Source organism: Cannabis sativa, chromosome 7 (assembly GCF_029168945.1).
Source record: "Cannabis sativa cultivar Pink pepper isolate KNU-18-1 chromosome 7, ASM2916894v1, whole genome shotgun sequence".
NCBI lineage: Eukaryota > Viridiplantae > Streptophyta > Magnoliopsida > Rosales > Cannabaceae > Cannabis > Cannabis sativa.
The window spans coordinates 7,897,195-7,920,317 of record NC_083607.1 but is presented as its reverse complement, the minus strand read 5'-3'; the positions used below and the strand labels follow the sequence as shown (position 1 = coordinate 7,920,317).

At 34.5% G+C, this 23,123-nt stretch overlaps 2 protein-coding genes, 1 long non-coding RNA gene and 1 pseudogene across 7 annotated transcripts; 3 read left to right on the top strand and 1 right to left on the bottom strand.

Moving 5' to 3' along the window:
* The first annotated feature begins 1,753 nt into the window (after positions 1–1,753).
* On the top strand, positions 1,754–5,798 carry LOC115698109 (uncharacterized). 3 transcript variants are annotated; one of them, XM_061101589.1, is made up of 5 exons: positions 1,782–2,255; positions 2,599–2,777; positions 3,106–3,409; positions 3,886–4,003; positions 5,306–5,798. In XM_061101589.1, exons 1-4 carry the CDS (start codon positions 1,848–1,850, stop codon positions 3,964–3,966), a joined length of 972 nt encoding a protein of 323 aa, XP_060957572.1. In that variant the 5' UTR covers positions 1,782–1,847; the 3' UTR covers positions 3,967–4,003; positions 5,306–5,798. The 3 variants fall into 3 exon arrangements, with proteins under 3 accessions (XP_030481142.1, XP_060957572.1, XP_030481143.1); XM_030625283.2 differs by having other exon boundaries at positions 5,005–5,507; XM_030625282.2 differs by lacking the exon at positions 5,306–5,798 and having other exon boundaries at positions 1,754–2,255; positions 3,886–4,059.
* Positions 5,799–6,662: 864 nt separating this feature from the next.
* On the bottom strand, positions 6,663–8,656 carry LOC115696335 (eukaryotic translation initiation factor 4B3-like; annotated as a pseudogene).
* LOC115698108 (fructose-1,6-bisphosphatase, chloroplastic) lies at positions 8,367–10,645 on the top strand. The gene is made up of 4 exons (XM_030625281.2): positions 8,367–9,194; positions 9,271–9,495; positions 9,647–10,156; positions 10,427–10,645. The coding sequence occupies exons 1-4, from the start codon at positions 8,736–8,738 to the stop codon at positions 10,496–10,498; spliced, it is 1,266 nt and encodes a 421-aa protein (XP_030481141.2). The 5' UTR covers positions 8,367–8,735; the 3' UTR covers positions 10,499–10,645.
* Positions 10,646–19,980: 9,335 nt separating this feature from the next.
* Positions 19,981–23,095, top strand: LOC115696916 (uncharacterized). Of its 3 annotated transcripts, none has more exons than XR_004007811.2 (3): positions 19,997–20,591; positions 21,485–22,250; positions 22,625–23,095. It is a non-coding gene; the product is annotated as an uncharacterized LOC115696916 (long non-coding RNA). The 3 variants fall into 3 exon arrangements; XR_009683318.1 differs by having other exon boundaries at positions 20,010–20,591; positions 21,485–21,801; positions 22,183–23,095; XR_004007810.2 differs by having other exon boundaries at positions 19,981–20,591; positions 21,485–23,095.
* The last annotated feature ends 28 nt before the right edge of the window (positions 23,096–23,123 follow it).

Below are 23,123 nucleotides of genomic sequence, written 5' to 3'. Positions count from 1 at the left end.
ACATAAGATGATGGTGATCAAAGATGAGAGTGAAGAGTGGTATAGATTTGGCTAAGGATGTAATAGAAAGATGACTTGAAAATTTTAGGGTTAGTCTTGCTCAGATAGGTGAGAAGAATAGAACGATATAATTTTAGGGTGGAAGGAAACCTATACTATCTGACTCTTATTAGGTTTAGTTTTATGAATAATAATAATACTAACATAATAACAATAATAATATGATAAATTATTAAATAAACAAATATCTAACTTTTAAATTTAAATTGTAAGCTCTCAATCTCGTAACTTTAGGGCTTAGTTTTGACCTAGAAAAATTACGAATTATGATATATCTATTTCTACAAAATTTATAAATCTTTGAATTATCTTTCCAACTCCACTAGAATCACCTCAATCGAATTTATAAAACTCCAGATATGGTCGTTTTAGTAAAACAGTTTCTAAACCTGCGAATTTCTCTAAACTTACGAATTTTCTCACATTAATTAAATAATAATATTATTTAATACCACTTATACAATTATTTAAATCAAATAAATATATTATAAAGATATTAGACTTTCATATCGGGCTTTAATTAAACGATTACGTACTTATGAAAATACCATAATATTTTAATTTCGTAGTTAATACAACTTTAACTCTCTTTAGAAAATTGGTACAACTACTCTAAGCAATAGTCTCTACTCACTAACAACACAAATAAATGAGATAATTATCCTCGCACCATTAATATCAAAAAAAAAAAAATTAAATATTGTTTTAATCTTGATATTACAACGGTGCTTCCGATCTAGACTCCGGCGAAGCACAGGTGCAACTAAGAGAGATAACGGGAAAGAGAGAGAAAGAGTTAGATTTGGGAAAAATTAAAATATGGTATTTGATAATTTTTTTTACAAAAATATAGCATAAGAAAGTCCATAAAAATGTAAATAAAGCAAAAAACTCATAACTCATTGGCATTATTTAATTATACCCTAAAAAATAAACATTAAAAAAAATAATTACATGAAACACTCATTTTTTGTAAAAAATATTATATTTTTACGTTTAAAGAATTTTTTTTAATATTTTTACTGTTTTCTATAGAAACAATATAAAAATAATAAAAAAAATTACATAAAAAGTAACAAGAAAATAACATCTAAAATAATATTAAAGCAACAACAAAAAATACATACAGATAACAAAAAATTAACAATAAATTAACAAGAATACAACATTAAAAGTCTGTATTTTCTATAAATAAAACTATAAAAATCGTAAAAATGTTTAAAATTCCTTACAATTGTATTTTTGTAATTTTTTTTGTTGTTTTTATGTATTTGTAAAATAATCCCTAAAATCACATAATTCATGTAATTTCTCTAGAGGAAATTACACTCTATACCCATTTTATATTGTTCTCTTTTATTTTATTTTTTTTTTTTTCTAAAGTCTATCATTTTTACCTTTTTTTTTTTAAAATATTGTACCAATTTTACCCCTGTCACTTGAAGATACTCTCTATGTGACTCTCTTATGTCATGGTATTTTGGGTATAATACCTATAAAAAGAGATATGTGTCAATTAAATATAAAATTAGAAGTAAATTTAATTAATTGATTCATAAAAGTGGTATTTTTCAGTTTACCCCTAATTTCTAAGATAAAATTAACAATGGGCTTTGACAACTATTGTGATGGAAGAAAATGGGCCAGGCCTATAGGCCTTATACATGAAGAAACCAAGTCCAGGCGCCAGACTTATCCAATTCGTATTTCCCACGTACGAACAGATTTCCTTATTATTTTCTTCTTCTTCTTCTTCTTACCGGTTAAAGAACTCCCACTAAACGACCATGGCGCAAGGGCTTCTGCTATGGAGTCCTTGCCTGCTCCACTCTTACTCACTTCGCTTCATACCTTTCAAACCTTACAACACAAAACTCATCACCCTCTCCATCTCTGCCACCTTAGACTCCCAAAACGAAACCACCCAAGAGCTCACTGCTAGAGAGAGAAGGCGTCTCAGAAACGAGAAGAGAGAGAGCAAAATGGGGAACAATTGGCGGGAAGAAGTTGAGGAGAAGCTTCTCAAGAAACCCAAGAAGAGATATGCCACTTGGACCGAGGAGCTCAACCTTGATACCCTCGCTAATTCGGGTCCTCAATGGTGGGTCGTTCGGGTTTCTCGGCTCAGGGGTCACGAGACTGCCGATCTTATAGCTCGATTGCTAGCCAGGAACTTTCCCCAACTCCCCTTCAAGGTTCTTCAATTTTACTTTTTGCTTTCTGGGTTTTTTCTTTCTTTTTTTTTTTTCAGTGTTCATTTTTGGTACTTTAGACTTGGTAATGGCAGTAACTCAGTTAAATAAGAACGTAGTTTCATTGTATGAACTCGATGGTTTTAGTGGAAAGTTATGACATAATTCAATTGATAGGAATAAAGTAACAAATATCACTTGAAACTACTGATTCTAATGGTTGTATGTTGTGATGATATATATGCTGTTTAGATATGTATTTTACAAGCTCAATTGTAAGATGTCAATGAGTGAGGATTTAGGAATGTGTTAATCTTATTCTTACTATGTTGATATGATATTGTAGGTGTATGCACCTGCAGTTCAGGTGAAGAGGAAACTGAAAAACGGGTCCATTTCAGTTAAACCGAAACCTTTGTTTCCGGGTTGTGTCTTTATAAAATGTATAATGAACAAGGAGATTCATGACTTTATAAGGGAGTGTGAAGGAGTTGGAGGTTTTATTGGCTCCAAGGTTGGAAATACGTAAGTATTTACTTTAGAATTTAACCAAGTTAGTTTTTGGTTTTAAAAAAAAATCCATTTTTTTCATATGAAGGCAACCATGGAAGAAAAACAAATAGATTGGTGGAATCAAAATCACTTTAAGAAGTTTACATGGAATCTAAAAGATTTTGTTATTTTAAACCAACTTATCTTATCACATTATGTCAACGAGTGTCAAAATATAATCTGAAGGAAGATAAGGTACTTTCTTCAACAATTTTACAGTTTTGAAGCATATTATATTTGGCACAATAGCTATCTGCATTTTTCTACTTCTGAGTTTTGACTATGATTTTCTCTGCTTCAGGAAGAGACAGATTAACAAGCCAAGGCCAGTGTCTGAGATTGACATGGAAGCAATTTTCAAAAAGTCAAAGGAAGAACAAGAAAAATATGAGCAAGAGTTTAAGGAGCAACAAAAACAAGAAGAGATCCTTAACTCTTCACTACCCAATGCAGAGTCACAGTCAGATTCCGTACCGAAACGCCGATCCAAGAAGGCTTCTGATCCACTGAAGCTTCTTACCCCAGGTTCTACTGTCAAAGTTTTATCTGGAGATTTTGCGGAATTTGAAGGATGCCTCAAGAAGGTCAATCGCAAAACAAAAAAGGTATGTGATGTGGTGCTATATATTAAGGTAGCAAAGTGGAAAAAAGACCTAATTATTTAGGCTTTTGTGAAATTGAGTTCACTGGTTGAATAATAAACTCTAAACTGATATTGTAGGGTTAGGCTGGGATCCTAGTTTCAAAAAAAAAAAAATAAATAAATAATGAAGCTCTAAACTAGGTAACAATAACCTTAAACATAATAAGAAACTTAGGTTAACCCCAAGGGGTCTACAGGTAAGGAGGAGTGTTGGAAAGTGCTAATAGGCATTTGTTCTAAGATTCGAATCTGTCATAGACTCAAAAACCTCAGGGTCATTGACTCACTGGGAAGTCTCCTGGTTGAACTGCCTGGGCCAAAAAAAAAACACTATCGAAAAATATAAGCCCTACTATATATTTTGTGCATGCATGTGCTGGCATAAGCCGTTCCTACATGATGACTGAGATAAAGGTTGATAATTTTATCTTGTTTCAGGTAACTGTGGGATTTACACTGTTTGGGAAAGAAAGCTTAGTAGACCTAGATGCCAATGAAATCGTTGCAACGACAACGTGATGTAAATATGTTAAATTGTCAAAAACAGTATTAATTGGTAAGTTTTACCCTTTTTTTAATTTTTTCCTGTGAAAAATATGGTGCCTTACAAAATACCCATGTTCTCTAATACAAATGCTAACTTCCTAACATAAATAAAGATTTAAACTCTGAAATATGTGTACTGTGAAAGTCAATCATCACTTTAACCAATAGTTTTGGTAAGTTCATGAGTGTTGAGGTTTCACAATTCATTAAATTTTCAGTCTTTTGAAGGTGATAAGCTTGATTAGATTTTATTTATTCATTTCAATTACATGCATGTCAAGTTTCACCCAATTGTCTTTTATTTGCTTTCTATACTTATACCTTATCCAATATAAGATGCTAATCAAGTATTGTGGGATGGGAATGAAAAGAAGTGCTCAATATAGCCTAGGATGATAAAAACAATGTTAGTCCACCTCCTTATAAGTTATCAATTCATGTTCATGAGATAATAATGATTAGAAAATGCAATCAGTAGTTTTGAATTATTGAGCTTCACTTTGTGTTTGAAACTTGCCCAAGGCACAGTAGCCTCCTTATAAGCTATAACTCACGTTCTTGGGGTAAGGATGATCATCCAATGCATTTAGTAGTTGAAGAAATTGTCAATAGGGGTCCTATAAAAATTATTATTGAGCTTCACTTTGAAACTTGTACAAGGCACGGCAATTTTAACAAAGAGAACGCTTTATTCCACTTTTGTTTTTCTCATTGTTGACTTACTCACAAACCTCCTGGGGATTAATAGTTTCCATTTAACCATCTCATGTAATTTTCTTTGTATGTTGCAAAAGTATGCATGATTACATAGCTAAATTGAGGGTGGCTTTCCATTAACTTTTTCATTTCTATTAGAAATGGGGGAAATATTTAAACTTAAAATTACATTTACTATTGAAGGTAGTAGTTTAGAGAGGACAAGTGATAAAAATTAGGGAAAGCTGGATTGTCTTTCTTATCTAGATCATATTAGTAGGTGAAATTCATTGGTTAGATTCATTGATCTTTCAGGTTATTTTCTACTTCAGAATTGCATGAAGGCCTTTTATGGCATGGCAACTCTTTTTATTTGTAGACTGGTATACTTCTGTTTAGGTATTTTAGCTTTTCAGGGGACTTTTTACTTCAGAACTGCATCAATTTGGAAAGAATTATGAAAAATGTATTAGTGTATGTTGGTTGTGATTGATAAAAATCATATACCAAATAAATGAAAATTCATAAAATGCAATGATAGGTTGAGGCTCATTGTTAAAGATAGTGGGCTAAGATTGTAGATCTTTGGCCCCTTACGCCATTCTTTTTATCAAAGGCGGGTTTGACAGTTATGGAGTTGCAGCAAAGGGAATTCTTAGTGATTGTTGTGAAACTATCTTTTTCCTTCTTGGGAATAACTAGAATTTTGGAGTTGAAAATGGAGGTCATGAACTAAAGGACTGCAATGCCAGTTTCACTTTGTATATTAATAGAATTTGAGTAAAGAAAGGAAGACCTACAAGCTTTGCTTTTGAAAAGTCGAAGAGCCTGCAAGAATGCACATCTTGAAACCCAATCACAGGGTTAGAAAGTGGAACCAGGATTGAGAGCCAAACCTATATTTGGTTATTAAGTCATCATGATCTTCAAAGTTGAAGAAAAGAATTGCTTTAACATAAAGCTTTATTTGTTGTCACAATTTCTTTCTTCCAGCCTTTTTTTCATATCCCATGGCTGCCCAAAGATCTGCATAAAGTAAAGGATTTCTGTTGTTGTTGTTGTTAATAAATCATCTTGGATCATCTGAAAGTACCAATTGTTCCCTCAAATTTTGGTCGTGTACAAATTTCATGGGCAATTTAATAAATGCCATTAAATGGAGGGACCAAATTATCAAATCATATAATTAACTCATAAATCCAACCGTGCTAAAAAAACCATAGAACAAGCTTTCACCATAGAAAAAATCACTAAGATTTGTCTTTTGACTATATAATAAAGAAAACTTACAAATATAATGAAATTGGATTAATTTTTATAAAAAAACTGTCACACAGAATTTTTTAAAAAAAAAATACTGTGTTTTTATAAAACAACAGTGGAACACAAAATAGAATAACTAAAAACAATAGTGGAACAACTAAAAAATAACCATAGAGCAATAGTAAAAACTTAATACAATATACAGTTTAAAATTTACATGGTATTTTTGAAAAAAAATTTACTTCAGCAAAAAAGTAAAAAAAAAAATTAAAAATTTCAGTATGTGGTGTAAATAATCTTATAATAAAGAGTAATTTGCGGCATAAATACCTAAGTTTTATGCCGAGTAGCAGATAAATACCTAAGTCGTATTTTTGGCGGTAAAAATACCTTCCGTTACACTCTTGGAACTTCCGTAGGTACCTCTCCGTTATGTGTCAGGTTAGTGTCTACGTGTCACTCGTTCATTGGTCCATATCATTAATTTTTTTTATTTATTATTTAAATGTTTAAAAATGATTTTAAAAATACAAAAATAAACAAAAATAAATATAATCAATTTTTTTTATCATTAATTCTTATACATTTAAAAATTAAATAAAACTTTTTTTTTTTTTTAATTAAAAAAATTACAAAGTTAAATTAAACATAAACACTTAAGATTAAAATAAACACTTAAAATTAAATTAAATACAAAATAATTTTCCAAATCTAAAAAATCTGAGAACACTAAAATGGCCTTCTTCCTCCTCACCAACAACAGCCCTATTTATGATGAAAAAACTAGAGCCGAAGGAGTACCAAAATCAGAAAGTCCAAGACCTCCTGATTGTTAACATTCTCATCCCTATGCAAAAGGTTGATTGATTCCCCTCCTTGAGATACATCTCCTACTGAGTTACCCACTGCAACTTTGGGAGATGTAGCATTTTTATCAAATGTCTTAACTGTTGGTTCACTGTTCTTTCCAGTAGTGACTTTTTGAGTTTTTTTGAGAAAATCAAGATCATTAGAATGTGACATAGGCTTGAATAATAATGAAGATCCACCCTCTGGCTTCTCATTCACCTCCTTAATCTTCAACAATTCAAGCTACTCATTGATCTTTTTCCAGTCCTGCCCTTTTTCAGCCAAAACCTCCTCTCTCGGCATGGCCTTTCCAAATGGGTTTGAGCCCTTTGGCTTCGTCACAATAGCCGCCACAGTTCCCGTCACAGAACCAGAACCAGGTGAGCCTCCATCACTAACCACGGGCAGCGTTTGCGGCTGCAAATTCAACCTTGGCCTCCCTCCACCCACAATCCCACCTTCATTCCCAGTTACACCACTACTCTCCTCCCTTCTTTTTCTTCGGCTGTTGATGGTGAGGAGGAAGATGACGATGACGATGGGGGTTGTTTGCAGGTCGACGCCGATGAGGGTGAAGAGCGATGACCCCTGGTTCGCATCCCTTGTTTCCAGCAGATGATGAGGGAGAAGAAACCCATGAATCGCAAGAGAAGGGGGAGAAGAGCTCCATCGGTCGGCGACGAGGAAAGAACTTTGGCCGACGACGGAGAGAGGTTGCACAGCAACTTGCCTGAGAAGAAGGAGAAAGGAAGAGAGAGAATGTGAAGAAGAAAGGGCGTGGGAGGAGTTGTGTTGGGAAGAGATGTTAGGGTTTTTTTTTTTAATTAAGTTATTTTAACATTAATTTTTTTTATTGTTTTTAAAATAAAAATTTATTATATTTAGTTTTTTTATTAATTTTTTATAATTTTTAAACATTTAAATAATAAATAAAAAAATTAATGACATGGACCAATTAGCGAGTGACACATAGATGCCGACCTGTCAGTTAACGACAAGGTACCTACGGAAGTTCCAAGAGTGTAACGGAAGGTATTTTTACCGCCAAAAATACGACTTAGGTATTTATCTGCTACTCGGCATAAAACTTAGGTATTTATGCCGCAAATTACTCTATAATAAATAGGCTGATGCATATAGAATTTTGGGATAAGTTGAGAAATACTTTTTTTTTGTATCCATTAATCAAAAATACCCTCATATTATATTTCATTAAAATATATCCATTTTTTTTTTTTGAGTGAAATGCCAATATATTCTCAGTCTCCGCTTAAGTCTAACACATATTTTACATTTACATTAACCTAAGAGGTATAATGGGAACATCATCTATAATAGTGGGTATATATTAAATAATATAAAAATGAAGGTAAAAATTAAAATAAATAAAGTAAAATGGGTATAAAATATAATTTATTCTAGAATCATTCTAAGCATATAGAGGGTTGGCTCGACTATGAGACAAATTAGGACTAAAATCAAAGTGTTATTTTCAGAGATAAGGCCTCAATTTTCTTTGTTCTTTCTTTAAAATAACACTTCCTGATGCCTTTTAGGAACACTACAGCCAACCAAGTTCAGTAAATATGAAAGCAGTGAGAAACTGCAATTATTTACCGCAACAAATATTTTCATATAACTGAAACAGAAAGTTATAATGAAAAAGGAAAACCAATGGAGGGATTTGTATGTAGTATGGGATAAGAATACACCAAATCCAAATGCACTTGTAGCTTGTAGAGTAGAGTACACTTTTTGGAGTCTCCATCCGAAGAAGCATGATCACAAAAAGATTGAAGAAAGATAAGTAGGACCCACATCAACATAAAATCATTGCCAACCTCACAAGTCTCATGCTATCTCATGCTGTGTGTTTTTGACAAAACCAACCTCACAATTCCAAGAAGAAGAAGAAGTAATAGTAGTAACTAACCATGGTTTCAACAACAGCAATATTATCTCCTTCTTCATCACAGCTCATATATTCAAACTACAGCTCAGCTCGTTCAATCTCAAGGCTCTCTCCTCTACAACTATGCGACGTAGTTCCAGGCAGCAGCAGCAGCGCCTCCTCCAAATCGCTTAACTTGAGCAATCATGGCAAGAGATCAGCGAGACATGTTCGGTGCATGGCTGTTGCAGCAGAGGAGGCTACACAAAAGAAGAAAAGTGCGTCGTACGAGATTCAAACGCTCACCAACTGGCTGCTCAAGCAGGAACAGTCAGGGGTGATTGACGCCGAGCTCACCATTGTTCTGTCAAGCATTTCCATGGCTTGTAAACAGATAGCATCATTGGTTCAAAGAGCTAGTATTTCCAACTTAACTGGTGTTCAGGGTGCTGTTAATATTCAAGGAGAGGACCAAAAGAAACTTGATGTTGTTTCTAATGAGGTAAATAATAAAGGGTTATTTGTGAAAGTTGTGTTAGATAAGAAAGTTGTTAATCTGATATACCTTAATTGAACAGGTTTTCTCTAATTGTTTGAGATCAAGTGGAAGAACTGGGATTATAGCCTCAGAGGAAGAGGATGTACCAGTGGCTGTGGAAGAGAGTTACTCAGGCAACTACATCGTTGTGTTTGACCCTCTTGATGGTTCTTCCAACATTGATGCTGCAGTCTCAACTGGATCAATATTTGGAATATACAGCCCAAATGATGAGTGTCTTGCTGACATTGGTGATGATGGCACAGTAAGTCTATATAAAATACTGTAGTTCTGCTTTGGGACAGGGTCACTTACATATGTGTGTGTGTGAATATGTGATTGTTTAAAGCTAGTGTTGTCATCAGATCACAGTGTAATACAATTTGACATACTATATTTATTGGTGTGTATGACAGTTAGGGACCAGTGAACAAAGGTGTGTTGTGAGTGTGTGCCAACCAGGGAGCAATCTGCTTGCTGCTGGCTACTGCATGTACTCGAGCTCGGTGATCTTCGTCCTCACCATAGGGAAGGGAGTTTTCGCTTTCACATTAGACCCCATGTATGGTGAATTTGTGTTGACACAAGAAAGCATTCAAATCCCGAAATCGGGTAAGATTTACTCATTCAATGAAGGGAACTATCAGCTTTGGGATGACAAGTTGAAGAAGTACATTGATGACCTTAAGGACCCTGGTGGACCCAGTGGGAAGCCTTACTCAGCTAGGTACATAGGAAGTTTGGTTGGGGACTTTCATCGAACACTTTTGTATGGTGGCATTTATGGCTACCCTAGAGACAAAAAGAGCAAGAATGGGAAGCTCAGGCTCTTGTATGAGTGTGCTCCAATGAGCTTTATAGTTGAACAAGCTGGTGGCAAAGGCTCAGATGGCCACCAAAGAGTTCTTGACATTACACCAGTTGAAGTAAGTGCATTTTGAACACTTTATATAATTTATTTTTCAATTCAAATTACATCAATAATATGACACGTACACTTGCATATGACAAGTTTTCTCAACCAGTTGTTTATTAAACACATGTACACATATCATGTTGAGTATTAGAAGTTGTACATCTCAAACTTAAGTACTACATTGAAATAATTTGTATAAAGGAGTAAAAATTGGCATGTTTGCATATATGTGTGATTTAGTTTATATATTGATTTGTTTAATTTCAAATTGTGACAACAGATTCATCAACGAGTTCCTCTTTACATCGGAAGCACGGAAGAAGTGGAGAAACTAGAAAAATATTTAGCGTGATGATTATTATATCATAAATGTGAAAGTGAAAAGAAGAAGAAAGAAAAAAAGTACAAAAATGGGATTATAAGTTTTGATTATAATTTTATGATGATGAAATTAATGTTTTTTTTTTTTTTAATAAAAATCATAAGATTTATTAATTAATAAGTTCGTTCAAAACAATAGAACGCACTTCAGAGGAACAGTCCTCCAGTTGAATCACACGGTCTGTAAAGAAACAAGAGTCTTTTGCCAAGTAATGAGCCAACTTATTTGCAGGTCGTTTTACAAAACACAAATCAACAAAAGATAAACTCAAAAGCGAATTTCGAACATTTTGAATAATAAGACCAAACTATGAAGGCATAAAAATATCGCTCTGAATTGCTTGGACACACCAAGCTATCTGTTTCTAACATGACTATATCCCATGAATGAGTTGCAATCCAGCTCAAAGCTTCTTTAATGCTTATTATCTCAGTAATTTCAGGTTGAACACAACCAATCTTTCCCTTCTTGAATACTTCTACCATAACACTATAATGATTCTGAGCTACACAACCCATGCCAAAGCGTCCCTCTTGTTCAAATAAAGCCCCATCAACATTAACTTTGATCTTGTTTAACTCAGGTGCAATCCAACGCTCAAGATTTCGCCTCCCATCATGCAGCGGAGACAACGAAAGACCCTTCCTTCCTTGAGCAAATTTATACTGATCAAGCATGTTTCTAGCTGATGCAATAATATTTGATGCAGACCAACTCTTCTTTTGCCAAACAAATTCATTACGCACGCGCCAGATAGCCCAACTCACCACAACCACTTCCTCCATTTCACCTTCGTGCCCTCTACTGAAGATCCCCAACAACCAGCTTCTGATTGTTGCAGCCCCAGCCCCGACATCGACAATGCTGTGATTCCAAGCAGCTTTAGCAAACTCACTCCACCAACACATGTTGAACGGTTTTTGCATGAGCGTTACACTGCGGACAGTCAGCATTGACGGGAACATGATGTCTTTGGAGCTAAAAATAAGTTGGGAGCAGACCATAAGCAGCCCTCCATAAGAAGATACTGATCTTAGGAGGTATTTGTAACGACCAAAAGCGCTTCCAAAAATCAGTATTGGCATCACAGCACCAAGCACCTTTCGATTCTTGAAAAAATTTATAGGCATTTTTAATTGAATAATTTCCGCAAGTCTCAAGTCTCTAGTTCCAACCATCATTTACGGCCGAATCACTAAGCTGAATGGACAAAATAAGGTCCTGATCAGGTGAATCAAACAAGTCTCTCACAATATCCTCATCCCAAGCGCGAGTGTCAACTTGAAAGAGGCAAATGACCGATTTGTTTACAAGAGCAGGGTGCCTTGTAACGACATAGTTGTTAAAACTATGTGGAAGCCAAGGATCTACAAGAATAGATACATTTTCCCCATTAGCGATTGTTCGTTGAGCACGGGAATGTACTAGATCTTTAGCTTCAAGAATACTTCGCCAGATGAAACTAGGATTATCTCCCAATTCAGTAGAAAATAAGTTGCCATCAGCATAATATTTTGCCTTATAGGGCCTACTAACCAAAGAGTCATCATTAACCAACAATTGCCAATATTGTTTCCCCAAAAGAGCCAAATTAAAGTCTCTCAAGCTTCAGAAACTGAAGAAGAGATGTAGATTCGGTAGGGTGGAGTTTGGTTTGGTGACTGGGTTAAAGTTGTTGCCTGGACCTACTGAAGAAGAAATTGAAGAGAAAGGAAGTTCAGAACGGTTGATTATGGAGTATTTCAACGCTAATCCTTCCATCAACTTTGGCTAACTGCGCAGAGTTTTTGAGAGCTACACAGAAGTTGATGATGTCTACAAGTTGGGGATGGCCTTGTTTGTTATGGGCATCCTCATTGGTAAGGAGGAGGGGACTGTCGTTCCTCCTTTTGTTATAAGAATGGTTGACAAACTTCCATTCTTCTACGAGTACCCATGGAGAAAGATTTCGTACAACAAGTTGATGGAAACTTATAATAAAGACTACATATAGGATGCTTAAGAAGATTGAAAAGGGAGCTAGTCAGAAGGAGACTAGATACTCAACTTACGGCTATACTGCAGTGTTGTAGTACTGGGCATACGAGGCCATACTAGAGCTGGGCAATGAGTATGCAATGAAGAAGTTGCATCACTTTTCGAGAATGGTGAACTGGGAGAGTAAGCTGAAAACGACACTCAGGAAGGACGAAGTGATACGATTATTTGCTATAAATGTAAGTTTTGTATGCCTTACATTTATTTCATGTTAATTTCCATCTATTAATATATTTGTTTTATTTTTCAGTTGACAGTGTACTCTATGTTATGTCCCCAAGGGAATGAGACTGAGTTTGTGAGTTGCATCACTGGTGGTGAGGCACCTTTATCTATTGACTTGGAGGAACTTGTGTTGGGTGACGATGTGTAACCAACACAGGATGCTTTGCGAAGTCAGGCTCAAAAGCTTGCCTCGGCATTGGAAGAAAGAGCAGATGCAGATTGAATCTTTAGGGACTCTACACCACGTGCACCGTCTTCACTACCAGATGAGTCTGGTGTTGCCCCATCTGCAAGTATTCCCAGGACTTTAGAGCCTCGAGAATTAGTATCCTCTGCCATGATGGCAAGGTTGACAATTTTGGAGAAGGAACAACTAGCTCTGAAGCAAGGTCAAGCTGCTTTTTTGAAAGGACATAATGAGATTATGGGTCATTTGAAGACCATAATAAGACTCCTGCAAGATCCTGGAAGACCGACACCAGATACACAACCACAGCCCTAACCACAAGAAGAGCCTCAGTCACCGAAAAATGAAATCATTATGCCAAATGATTATAGAGCAGATGATAATGATATGTTTTGTACACCTGACAACACGAAGATCACTAACATCGGGGATACTCAGGATTCTGAGATACAAGTGTTCAAGATAGCTCCAAAACTAGTGGAGAACAGAGACAAAGAAATCAGCCTAGGTGGTTCAATGAGTACACTGAAATGAAGAAGAAGTCTAGGGCATCGAAGACACATGTGAATGTGGACCCACTTAGAGATGTTGATCGAAAACTGCTCTCGACTTTACATAGCTGGGTTCTGTTGGAAATTATTTTACCAGGATCTTAGTGTTGGAAATTATTTTACCAGGATCTTAGATCTACTCACAAGTATGTTTATTAACACCCTAAATATGAACTTTCTAAAATGATAAATTAAACACATATAAAGTTTAAGAAACCTTACATTGGGTGCAGCGGAATAATATGACTCCTTCCGTTCAAATATCTAGCCCTTGATTCCTTTCTGTAGCAGAGCATTATCAGTATCTGAACCTGGATCTCTTTCTCTGAATCCTTGATGCTGAATCTCCTTTGCTGATGATCTTTCTTCACGATCTTCCTCACTATGATTGAGGTATTGCTTGATGTGTGTGGGCACTACTCTAATCACTAAGGATTTCAAAATTCAAAGGAAGAAGAAAGAAGAAGTGGTAGCTAAAGATAGGGAGAGAGAAGGCTCAGGTTTTTCTCTGAAGGAAAAATAGAAAATTTAAGTGTGTTATTTTCCTGAAGCCTTCACTATCTATTTATAGCATTCCACTAGGGTTAGATTTGAATTATATGGCATTAAAATAATGAAAAAATCAACTTAAAATACCTACATAGGTGGTCGGCCATACACTTAGTGGATTGGGCCTTCGGCTTTGCAATTTTGCAATTTTAACACCTTTTGTATCTGATTTTCTCAAAAATGCCAATTTCCTAATTCAACCATTTAAATGCCAATTCTAACTATTTAATAACTATAAATAATTATTAAATAATATTGTCATTTATCATATTTATTAATTGAACCATACAAAGTATCATAATTAACAAATATGCCCTTATAAACTCTTTCTTTACAATTTCGCCCTTACTTAGTGAAAAATTCACAAATAGACATAGTCTAATTTGAGAATTATAATTGATTAATCAAAACCAATTACATGAGTCTTACAAGCAATATTATCTCAACTAGTGGGGGGACCATGGGTCTATATAACCGAGCTTCCAATAAGTAGATCAAGAATTTAGCACTAAAATTCACTAACTTATTAATTCTTCGTTGAATCCACGCATAGAACTTAGAATTGCACTCTCAGTATATAGAATGCTCTATATGTTCCACCATATAGACACATCATTAGTTATCCATTGTTATAATCCTAATGTGATCAATGATCCTCTATATAAATGATCTACATTGTAAAGGGATTAAATTACCGTTACACCCTACAATGTATTTATTCCTTAAAACACTTGACCCCGTATAAATGATATTTCAGCTTATGTGAAATGAGTACTCCACCATTTATGTTCGTTTGGTCAAGCTCGAAGGAGATCATCCTTTGCTTACTATTCGCCAGATAGAAGCTATAGATTCCATGTTTATGCTAGCGCTCCCACTCAATTGCACTACCGTGTTCCCAAAATGTACGTATCACCCTGACCTAAAAGTAGGCTTAACTAACAAATCAAAGAGCACGAATAGCCTTTCAAGATTGAGCCTAATCATAATAGGATTAAGAACATTTGATCTAGGATCAACTAGGCGATATTGACTTGAATAGATATTACGGTAAGTTTAATAAATCTAAGTCAAAGTTCAATATCGGTCCCTTCCGATGCATACTCCATGCATCCAACCTGAGCTTTACTTTAACCAATGTTCTGGAAAGAACATAGTATTTCTCCAAATACAAGTAAACTCTTGTTGTAGATTATCATATCAGTAAAACCCTGTGTCTGATAAATCTAGGAAACTTTATTCACATAGTCATGTTTACTTTCCAATGTGTTGACGGCACAATAAACAGGATCAAGTATGTGAAAAGGGTTTCAGATGAATTTATACATTATGTACATATAATCATGAAATAAATCATGTGAACCATGCAACATTAAATGTTATTTCTGATCTATATTAATAAGTAAATCTGATTATATTGAAATGAGTTTTATTTAGGGCATAAAACCCAACACTTAGATCTACTCACAAGTATGTTGATTCACACCCTAAATATGAACTTTCTAAAACGATTAAATAAACACATATAAAGTTTAGTAAACCTTACATTGGGTGCAGCGAAATAATATGACTCCTTCCGTTCAGATATCTAGCCCTTGATTCCTTTCTGTAGCAGAGCATTATCAATATCTGAACTTGGATCTGTTTCTCTGATTCTTTAGTGTTGAAACTCCTTCTTGTTGAAAGTCTTTCTTCACGATCTTCCTCACTATGATTGAGGTATCACTTGCTGTGTGTGGGCACTACTCTAACACTAAGTAATTTCGAAATTGAAGAGGGAAGAAAGAGAAGAAGGTGACGGCTAGGTATAGAGAGAGAAGGCTCAGGTTTTTCTCTGAAGGAAAAAGTAGAAAATTTAGTGTAAATTTCCTGAAGCCTTCACTATCTATTTATAGCATTCCACTAGGGTTAGGTTTGAATTATTTGGCATTAAAATAATGAAAATATCAGTTTGAAAAACCATCCCAAGTGGCCGGCCATGTAGTGTAATGGGCCTTACTTGAATTTTGCAGTTTTCACAAATTTTACTTCTATTTTCTCAAAAACGCCAATTTTCAAATTCAACCATTTAAATGCCAATTCTAATTATTTAATAACTATAAATAATTATTAAATAATATTGTCATTTATCACATTTATTAATTGAACCATACAAAGTATCATAATTAACAAATATGCCCCTAAAACTCTTTCTTTACAATTTCGCTCTTACTTAGTGAAAAATTCACAAATAGACATAGTCTAATTTGAGAATTATAATTGATTAATCAAAACCAATTATATGAGTCTTACAAGCAATATTATCTCAACTAGTGGGGGGACCATGGGTCTATATAACCGAGCTTCCAATAAGCAGATCAAGAATTTATAACCTAAATTCACTGACTTATTAATTCTTCGTTGAATCTACGCATAGAACTTAGAATTGCACTCTCAGTATATAGAATGCTCTATATGTTCCACCATATAGACACATCATTAGTTATCAATTGTTATAATCCTAATTTTATCAATGATCCTCTATATGAATGATCTACACTAGGGCTGAACATCGGGCGGGTTTACCGGGTTTCGGGTTGGCGGGTTTCGGGTTCACGGGTTTCGGGTTCAAAAAATTGAAACCGAACCCGGACCCGAATAGGGCACGGGTTGGCGGGTTGGCAGGTTGGCGGGTCACGGGTTGGCGGGTTTGGGTTGGTCGGGTTAAGCGGGTTGGCGGGTTGACCCGGTCAACTCAGTCAACTCGGTCAACTCTTTAAAAAAATTAATTTTTTATTCAAATAATTATTTTTTTAATTTTTTTAATTTTTTAAATTAAGCATATATAATATAACAATTTGTTCATAGTATCTACTATTGAAGAAAAAAAGCATTAATCAATCCAACCAACAAATAAACAACCTATTTATCAAAGATTCAAATCAAACTTCATATTCATGTTCATGAATCATGATAAAAGTGAAAACTAAATTATTTCAAAATACATCCCTATCCAATATCCATAGTCCATAAAAATCTAAAGTCCATATTATATATATAAAAATAGTAACAAAAAAAACATATATATAATATATTTAAAAATTGGGTTGGCGGGCGGGTTCGCGGGTTCGCGGGTTCAACCCGAAACCCGGTACCCCTAAAATCTCAACCCGCCAACCCACCCGAAGGGTACCGGGTTGAACCCAACCCGCCCGAAACTTTTTTTAAAAAATTTTTTTGCGGGTTCACCAGTTCGGGTTCGGGTGGGTTGCTCGGGTTCGGGTCAAACCCGCTCAAAATGTTCAGCCCTAATCTACACTGTAAAGGGATTAGATTACCGTTACACCCTACAATGTATTTTATCCTTAAAACACTTAACCCCGTATAAATGATATTTCAGCTTATGTGAAATGAGATCTCCACCATTTATTTTCGTTTGGTCAAGCTCGAAGGAGATCATCCTTTACTTACTATTCGCCAGATAGAAGCTATAGATTCCATGTTTATGTTAGCGCTCCCACTCAATTGCACTACCATGTTCCCAAAATGTACGTATCACCCTGACCCAAAAGTAGGCTTAACTAACAAATCAAAGAACACGAATAGCCTTTCGAGATTTAGCCTAATCATAATAGGATTAAGATCATTTGATTTAAGATCAATTAGGCGATATTGACTTGAATAGATATTACGGTAAGTTTAATAAATCTAAGTCAAAGTTCAATATCGGTCCCTTCCGATGCATACTCCATGCATCCAACCTGAGCTTTACTTTAACCAATGCTCTGGAAAGAACATAGCATTTCTCCAAATGCAAGTAAACTCTGTTGTAGATTATCATATCAGTAAAACCCTGTGTCTGATAAATCTAGGAAACTTTATTCACATAGTCATGTTTACTTTCCAATATGTTGACAACATAATAAACAGGATCAAGTATGTGAAAAGGGTTTCAGATGAATTCATACATTATGTACATATAATCATGAAATAAATCATGTGAACCATGCAACATTAAATGTTATTTCTGATCTATATTTATAAGTAAATCTGGTTATATTGAAATGAATTTTATTTAGGGCATAAAACCCAACAGGTTCTCGGCCAGATTAAAAACAAGTACCCGAGGGAATGTTACTCTGGTAGACACGATTCAGCTTGGTTCCTCCAACTACATACTCCGAAGACATGGTTTGGAGACGATGTAAGTTTTTAAGACTTTTTACGTCTTTAGTTTTTAAAGACTTTATCTAACTTTTTTTATTTAATTTCTGACATATTTTATTTTCATGTTTTAGCATTTAGATGCGACATTTCATTTGATGAGGAGGCGACAACACTTTTATTCGGAGGTGTACCCAAATAGATGTGTCATCATGCCTCACATTTTCCCATCAAGAGTTATTAGTCAGTGGCAAGCTGGGGGGTAATACCCAATACTTGGAGAGTTGGAAGAATAAGAAGAGAATATATATGGCCCTCTTTTTCGACAGTGCAAAGCATTGGGTGATTTTAGAGGCAGACATTGATTGTTGGATGTTGAGCATATTTGACTCGAGCCTTGGATTGATTTTCCCAAATGAATTGAAGAGTCACTTGACATTGTAGGAAGAGTTATTCCCAACTTTGTTGCTACAGTCTGACCTATTCAAGAATCATAAAATGATCTCATGCCTCAATTGACCGTCTCAGAGAGCCACGTTAGAAATTTTAGTTCAGAAGTCATCGACGGGCGGATTGTACGACAGACAGAATCAAGGTAACTTAATTACAGTTGATTTTTAATTAACTTGAATTTAAGTTGCATACTTTTATTTAATTATTTTTTATTGTTTCATGCAGCGATAATTGCGTGATGTATGTAATAGAGCACATCGAGCATAAAACGTTGAAACTTCCATTTGATAATGTAAACGATGACAATATGAAGAAATTTAGACAGCAGTTGTGTGTAGATTTGTTTTACCAAAATTTAGCATGAACAATTATGTTTTTTTTCTTATATATATTTATCTATCTACAAATATGTATTTATTAAGATAACAATGTAACTAGTTTCTTTTATTGGTATGATTATGCTCTTTTATTAGTTCATAATAATTTTAGGCATTTTAGCTATGCCACAAATTATAATAATTATCAAAAAAATAAAATACCACAAATTTTAATGTTTAAAAAAGTCCAACATGTATTCAATGACAATGTATAATAGTACAACACATCACTGTACGACTTAATTAAAAATTTATTTTTAACCTCGGTAGGTGTAAGTGATTCTGTTGTGCTCCTTGGAACTGCACTTGCCACAATTTCGTGGTATGATAATCCTCTTACCATTACAAGCAATTCAGTTTGACTTAATTCTTCTAACCTTTTACTTTTTGGGTTGCTATACTGGTTGCTTTTCTACAGGCACTCCAACTATCATGTTCTTTATGTCAGTAGGCAATTCCCATATTGGACCACCAATTGGACACACCATCAGGCCCAATCGGGCCCATATCGGACCCCATCAAAAATAATGTTCCCAAACCCATAGTGGACCACAACCCAAACCACCCTTGGGCCCAATTGGGCCTATATTGGACCCCGTTAAAAAAATGTCCCAAACCCACCCATCGGGCCCTACCGAGCCCTAATCAGGCTATCATCCCTGTCCTAATACTTACGTTATGTATCTGACCACCATCAGGCCCACATCGGACCCCATTGGACTAGACGAAAAAAATTGCAGAACCCAGGAGAAATACAGTATTCATAGACAGTAAGCATTTCAACACACAAAACAATAAAATAACAGCAACCACCCACAGATCAAGCATAAAAACAACATTCTAAACTAAATATAACAGCAACAAACAAGATTACACAAAAAAAAAAAAAAAAATTACCCATTGATGCTTGGTCTAATGAGAGAAAATATTGTAACTTGTAGTGTAGTGAAGACAAGTGACGAAAATGAGTGAAGAGAAGAAAAAAATTGTTCTTTGTGGTGGTGGAATGGTGCTCGGGTGAGATGGAATGGTAGACAAAAAGAGAGAGGGAGGTGATATAAATGACGAGGGTATTTGGAGATAACAAAAAAGTGGGCATATGCTAATGTAATAATTAGTCAAATTCACTCTTTCAATTGTAATACTAATCCATTTTTGTAACTGATTATATTTCGTTCATTTTTGTAATACTAATCCCTAAACCCTTGCAAATTCACTCTTTCAATTGTATTTCGTTCATTTTCGTAAATGATTTGCTGATGTAATACTAATCCATGACTAAACAAGTGTAATCTATAACGTCATGACTGAATTATTATGCTATGAAATCCTACTAGTTGCCAGCTGCATTCTCATTCTCTCTCACTTCACTTCACTTGCCGTTCTTCACTCCTCTTTCCAATTCTAGAGAAAGAGAGCGAACTGTGGAGGAAAGAAGTTGAGAAGATGCTTCTCAAAAAACACCCAACAACAGATGCTCGCTAATTTGGCTCCTCTCTCCTCAATGGGACGGAGGCTGACATTCACAAACTCATAAACTGGTTTGCTTACTAGGAACTCTCCCAATGTCACTTTTAACATTTTTTTTTATTGTTTTGCTGTTTGTTTTCATAATTATTAACCATGATTTTGATCTGTAGACTTGGTAATAATAAGGATATGGCATTTATGATTTTGACTTCAGATTACTTTAAATCAAGAAATGAATTGAGCGAAATGATTGGTAGATAGATTAGATAGTACATTAAGGAGAATTTTAGTGGAAGGACTCGACATAATCCAATATGAATAGGAAGTTAGGAACAAAGTAATGGCACTACTACTACTGATTGTTATGGTTGTATGATTTGATGATATATATGCTGTTTATATATGCGTTATACAAGTTTGAGTGTAAGATGTCAATGACTGAGAATTCAAGAATGATGAAATTAAAAAATGATTCCATCTTTGGTAACCAAAACCTCTGTTTCCGGGGGGTGTATAAAGAGTGTAAAGGAGTTAGAGGTTTTATTGGCTCTATGAGTGGAAATTCATGTGTTTTTATAGTTCTTGTTAGCAATCCTCATTAGATTTGTTAAAGAAAGAAAACACTTGAGCAATCTCTACTTAAGAATCTTTTTCAAGGCAAATGTTTATTGATTTTTTCCATGAAAGCAAACTTGGAAGTGAAAAAAAATAGATTAATAGGTTAACTAATATATACAACTATAATAATTAAAACCACTTTAACTATGATTATGTTACATACTTTCATAATAGTTTTTTCTACATAGAAATACATTAGTTAGTTATTTAAGCAAGATTATAACCTGAAGGAAGAGTAGTTGCTTTCTTCTATAATTAATTTTCCTTGAGCATATTGTATCTTCTCTAGCTAAGAGAGACCATGTGGTTACATTGTCTACCTTTGACTATGTTTTTTCCTGCACAGAAAACACAGATCAACAGGCCAATGTGAGATTTATGATGTAATGTTCAAAAAGACAAGGCAAAGAGATTAGAAAAAAGGAATAAGGAAACATGAACAAGAGCTCAAGGAAGAGAAAAAAACAAGAGATTCTTAACTCTTCAATGTCCAATGTGGAGCTACAATCAGAATCCGATCAAAATATTCTTTTGATCTGCTGAAGCTTCATACTCCAGGTTCTACTGTCCAAGTAGTAAAGGGAATTTTGCAGAATTTGATGGATGGATGGATATGGTCAATAGCAAAAAAGATAGGTATATGATGCAAAACTACATATTAAGGTAGGAAAAAACATACTACTTAGATTTTGTGAAATATTGAGTTCACCAGTTGAAATAATGAAACTGTAAATTAGATAACATTTGATGGTTTTAATAAGGTACTTAAAATTATTGCAAACTAATGAAATATTTAAGCTTAATAATATTACCCTTTGTGCATATGCTCAAGATAGGTAGATTGTCTAGCACTACTATTCCATTCAGATTTGCTTCTCTTGTTGCAGACATAAATAGCATTCGAGAAGCCAATCCGAGAATTGTATGCTGCAGGCTGTTTTATGATCTTAAAAGACTGTAATGTCTTAAAAGACAACATCCCCAAAAGATTTTTGCTTTTAGGTGATAACTGAGATAAAGCTTGAAAATTATGTCTTGTTTCAGGTAATTGTGGGATTTCTTGTTTGGGAAAGAGAACTTACCGCCTAGATGTCAATGAAATTTTTGCAGAGGTAACGAGATAAATGTTAATTGTCAAAACCATTATTAGTTGGTATGATCCACCCTTTCTTTCTTTAGCTCCCAAGATTTAATTGCTTTTTTTTTTCCTCTATGAAAAGGTGGTACTTTACAAATAGTAGTATGTGATAAAATGAAGTACATCAATAAAGATTAAACTTCCAAAGTATGTGTACTTTGCATATCAATCTTCACATAATTCATCTACTTGATTATATTTTCTGTCATATTGTTCATCTCCTATCAGTTCTGAGCATGTCAAGTTTTACTTTGACCATGTTTTTGTAGTGTTGAACTTCACTTTGGAACTTTTCAAAGACATAGTAGCTTTAAGAAAGAAAGTTTATGGCACTTTGTTTCTTTTTAGGATACAAAAGGTGTACATGATAACATGTAGCTGAAATTTGTCACTTGAGTGAAGAAGGCATGATCCATCAACTTTTTTTTTGTGTAAAAGCGGATTTATGTATATATACATATACTTAGCCATCCTTTATCATTGAGTTTAGTAGGTAAAGAGAAAACTACTTGTAGAAATAAGTGAAGCTGGGTACTGTTCTTTTTTTCCTTTCTGGGTGAGCTTTATCAAGGTTCTTTGCTGAAATTTGTTGGATCAAAGCATTTCTTATCAGGCTATTTTCTACTTAAGAACTGCTTGAATTTGGTGGCCTTTTTATGTTTATGGTAACTGTTAATTGTGGGCTTCTTTTTCTTCTATCATCCAACTTTTATCCATATCTGAGAAGACTTTGTAAACCATTTTTTGTTCTTAGAAGGTTCTATTTTATGTGTGTCTAACATTTATCAGTTTATATGGAAAAACTAAAAATAACAATCACTATTTGTAGCCTATTCCTGAGCTAGAG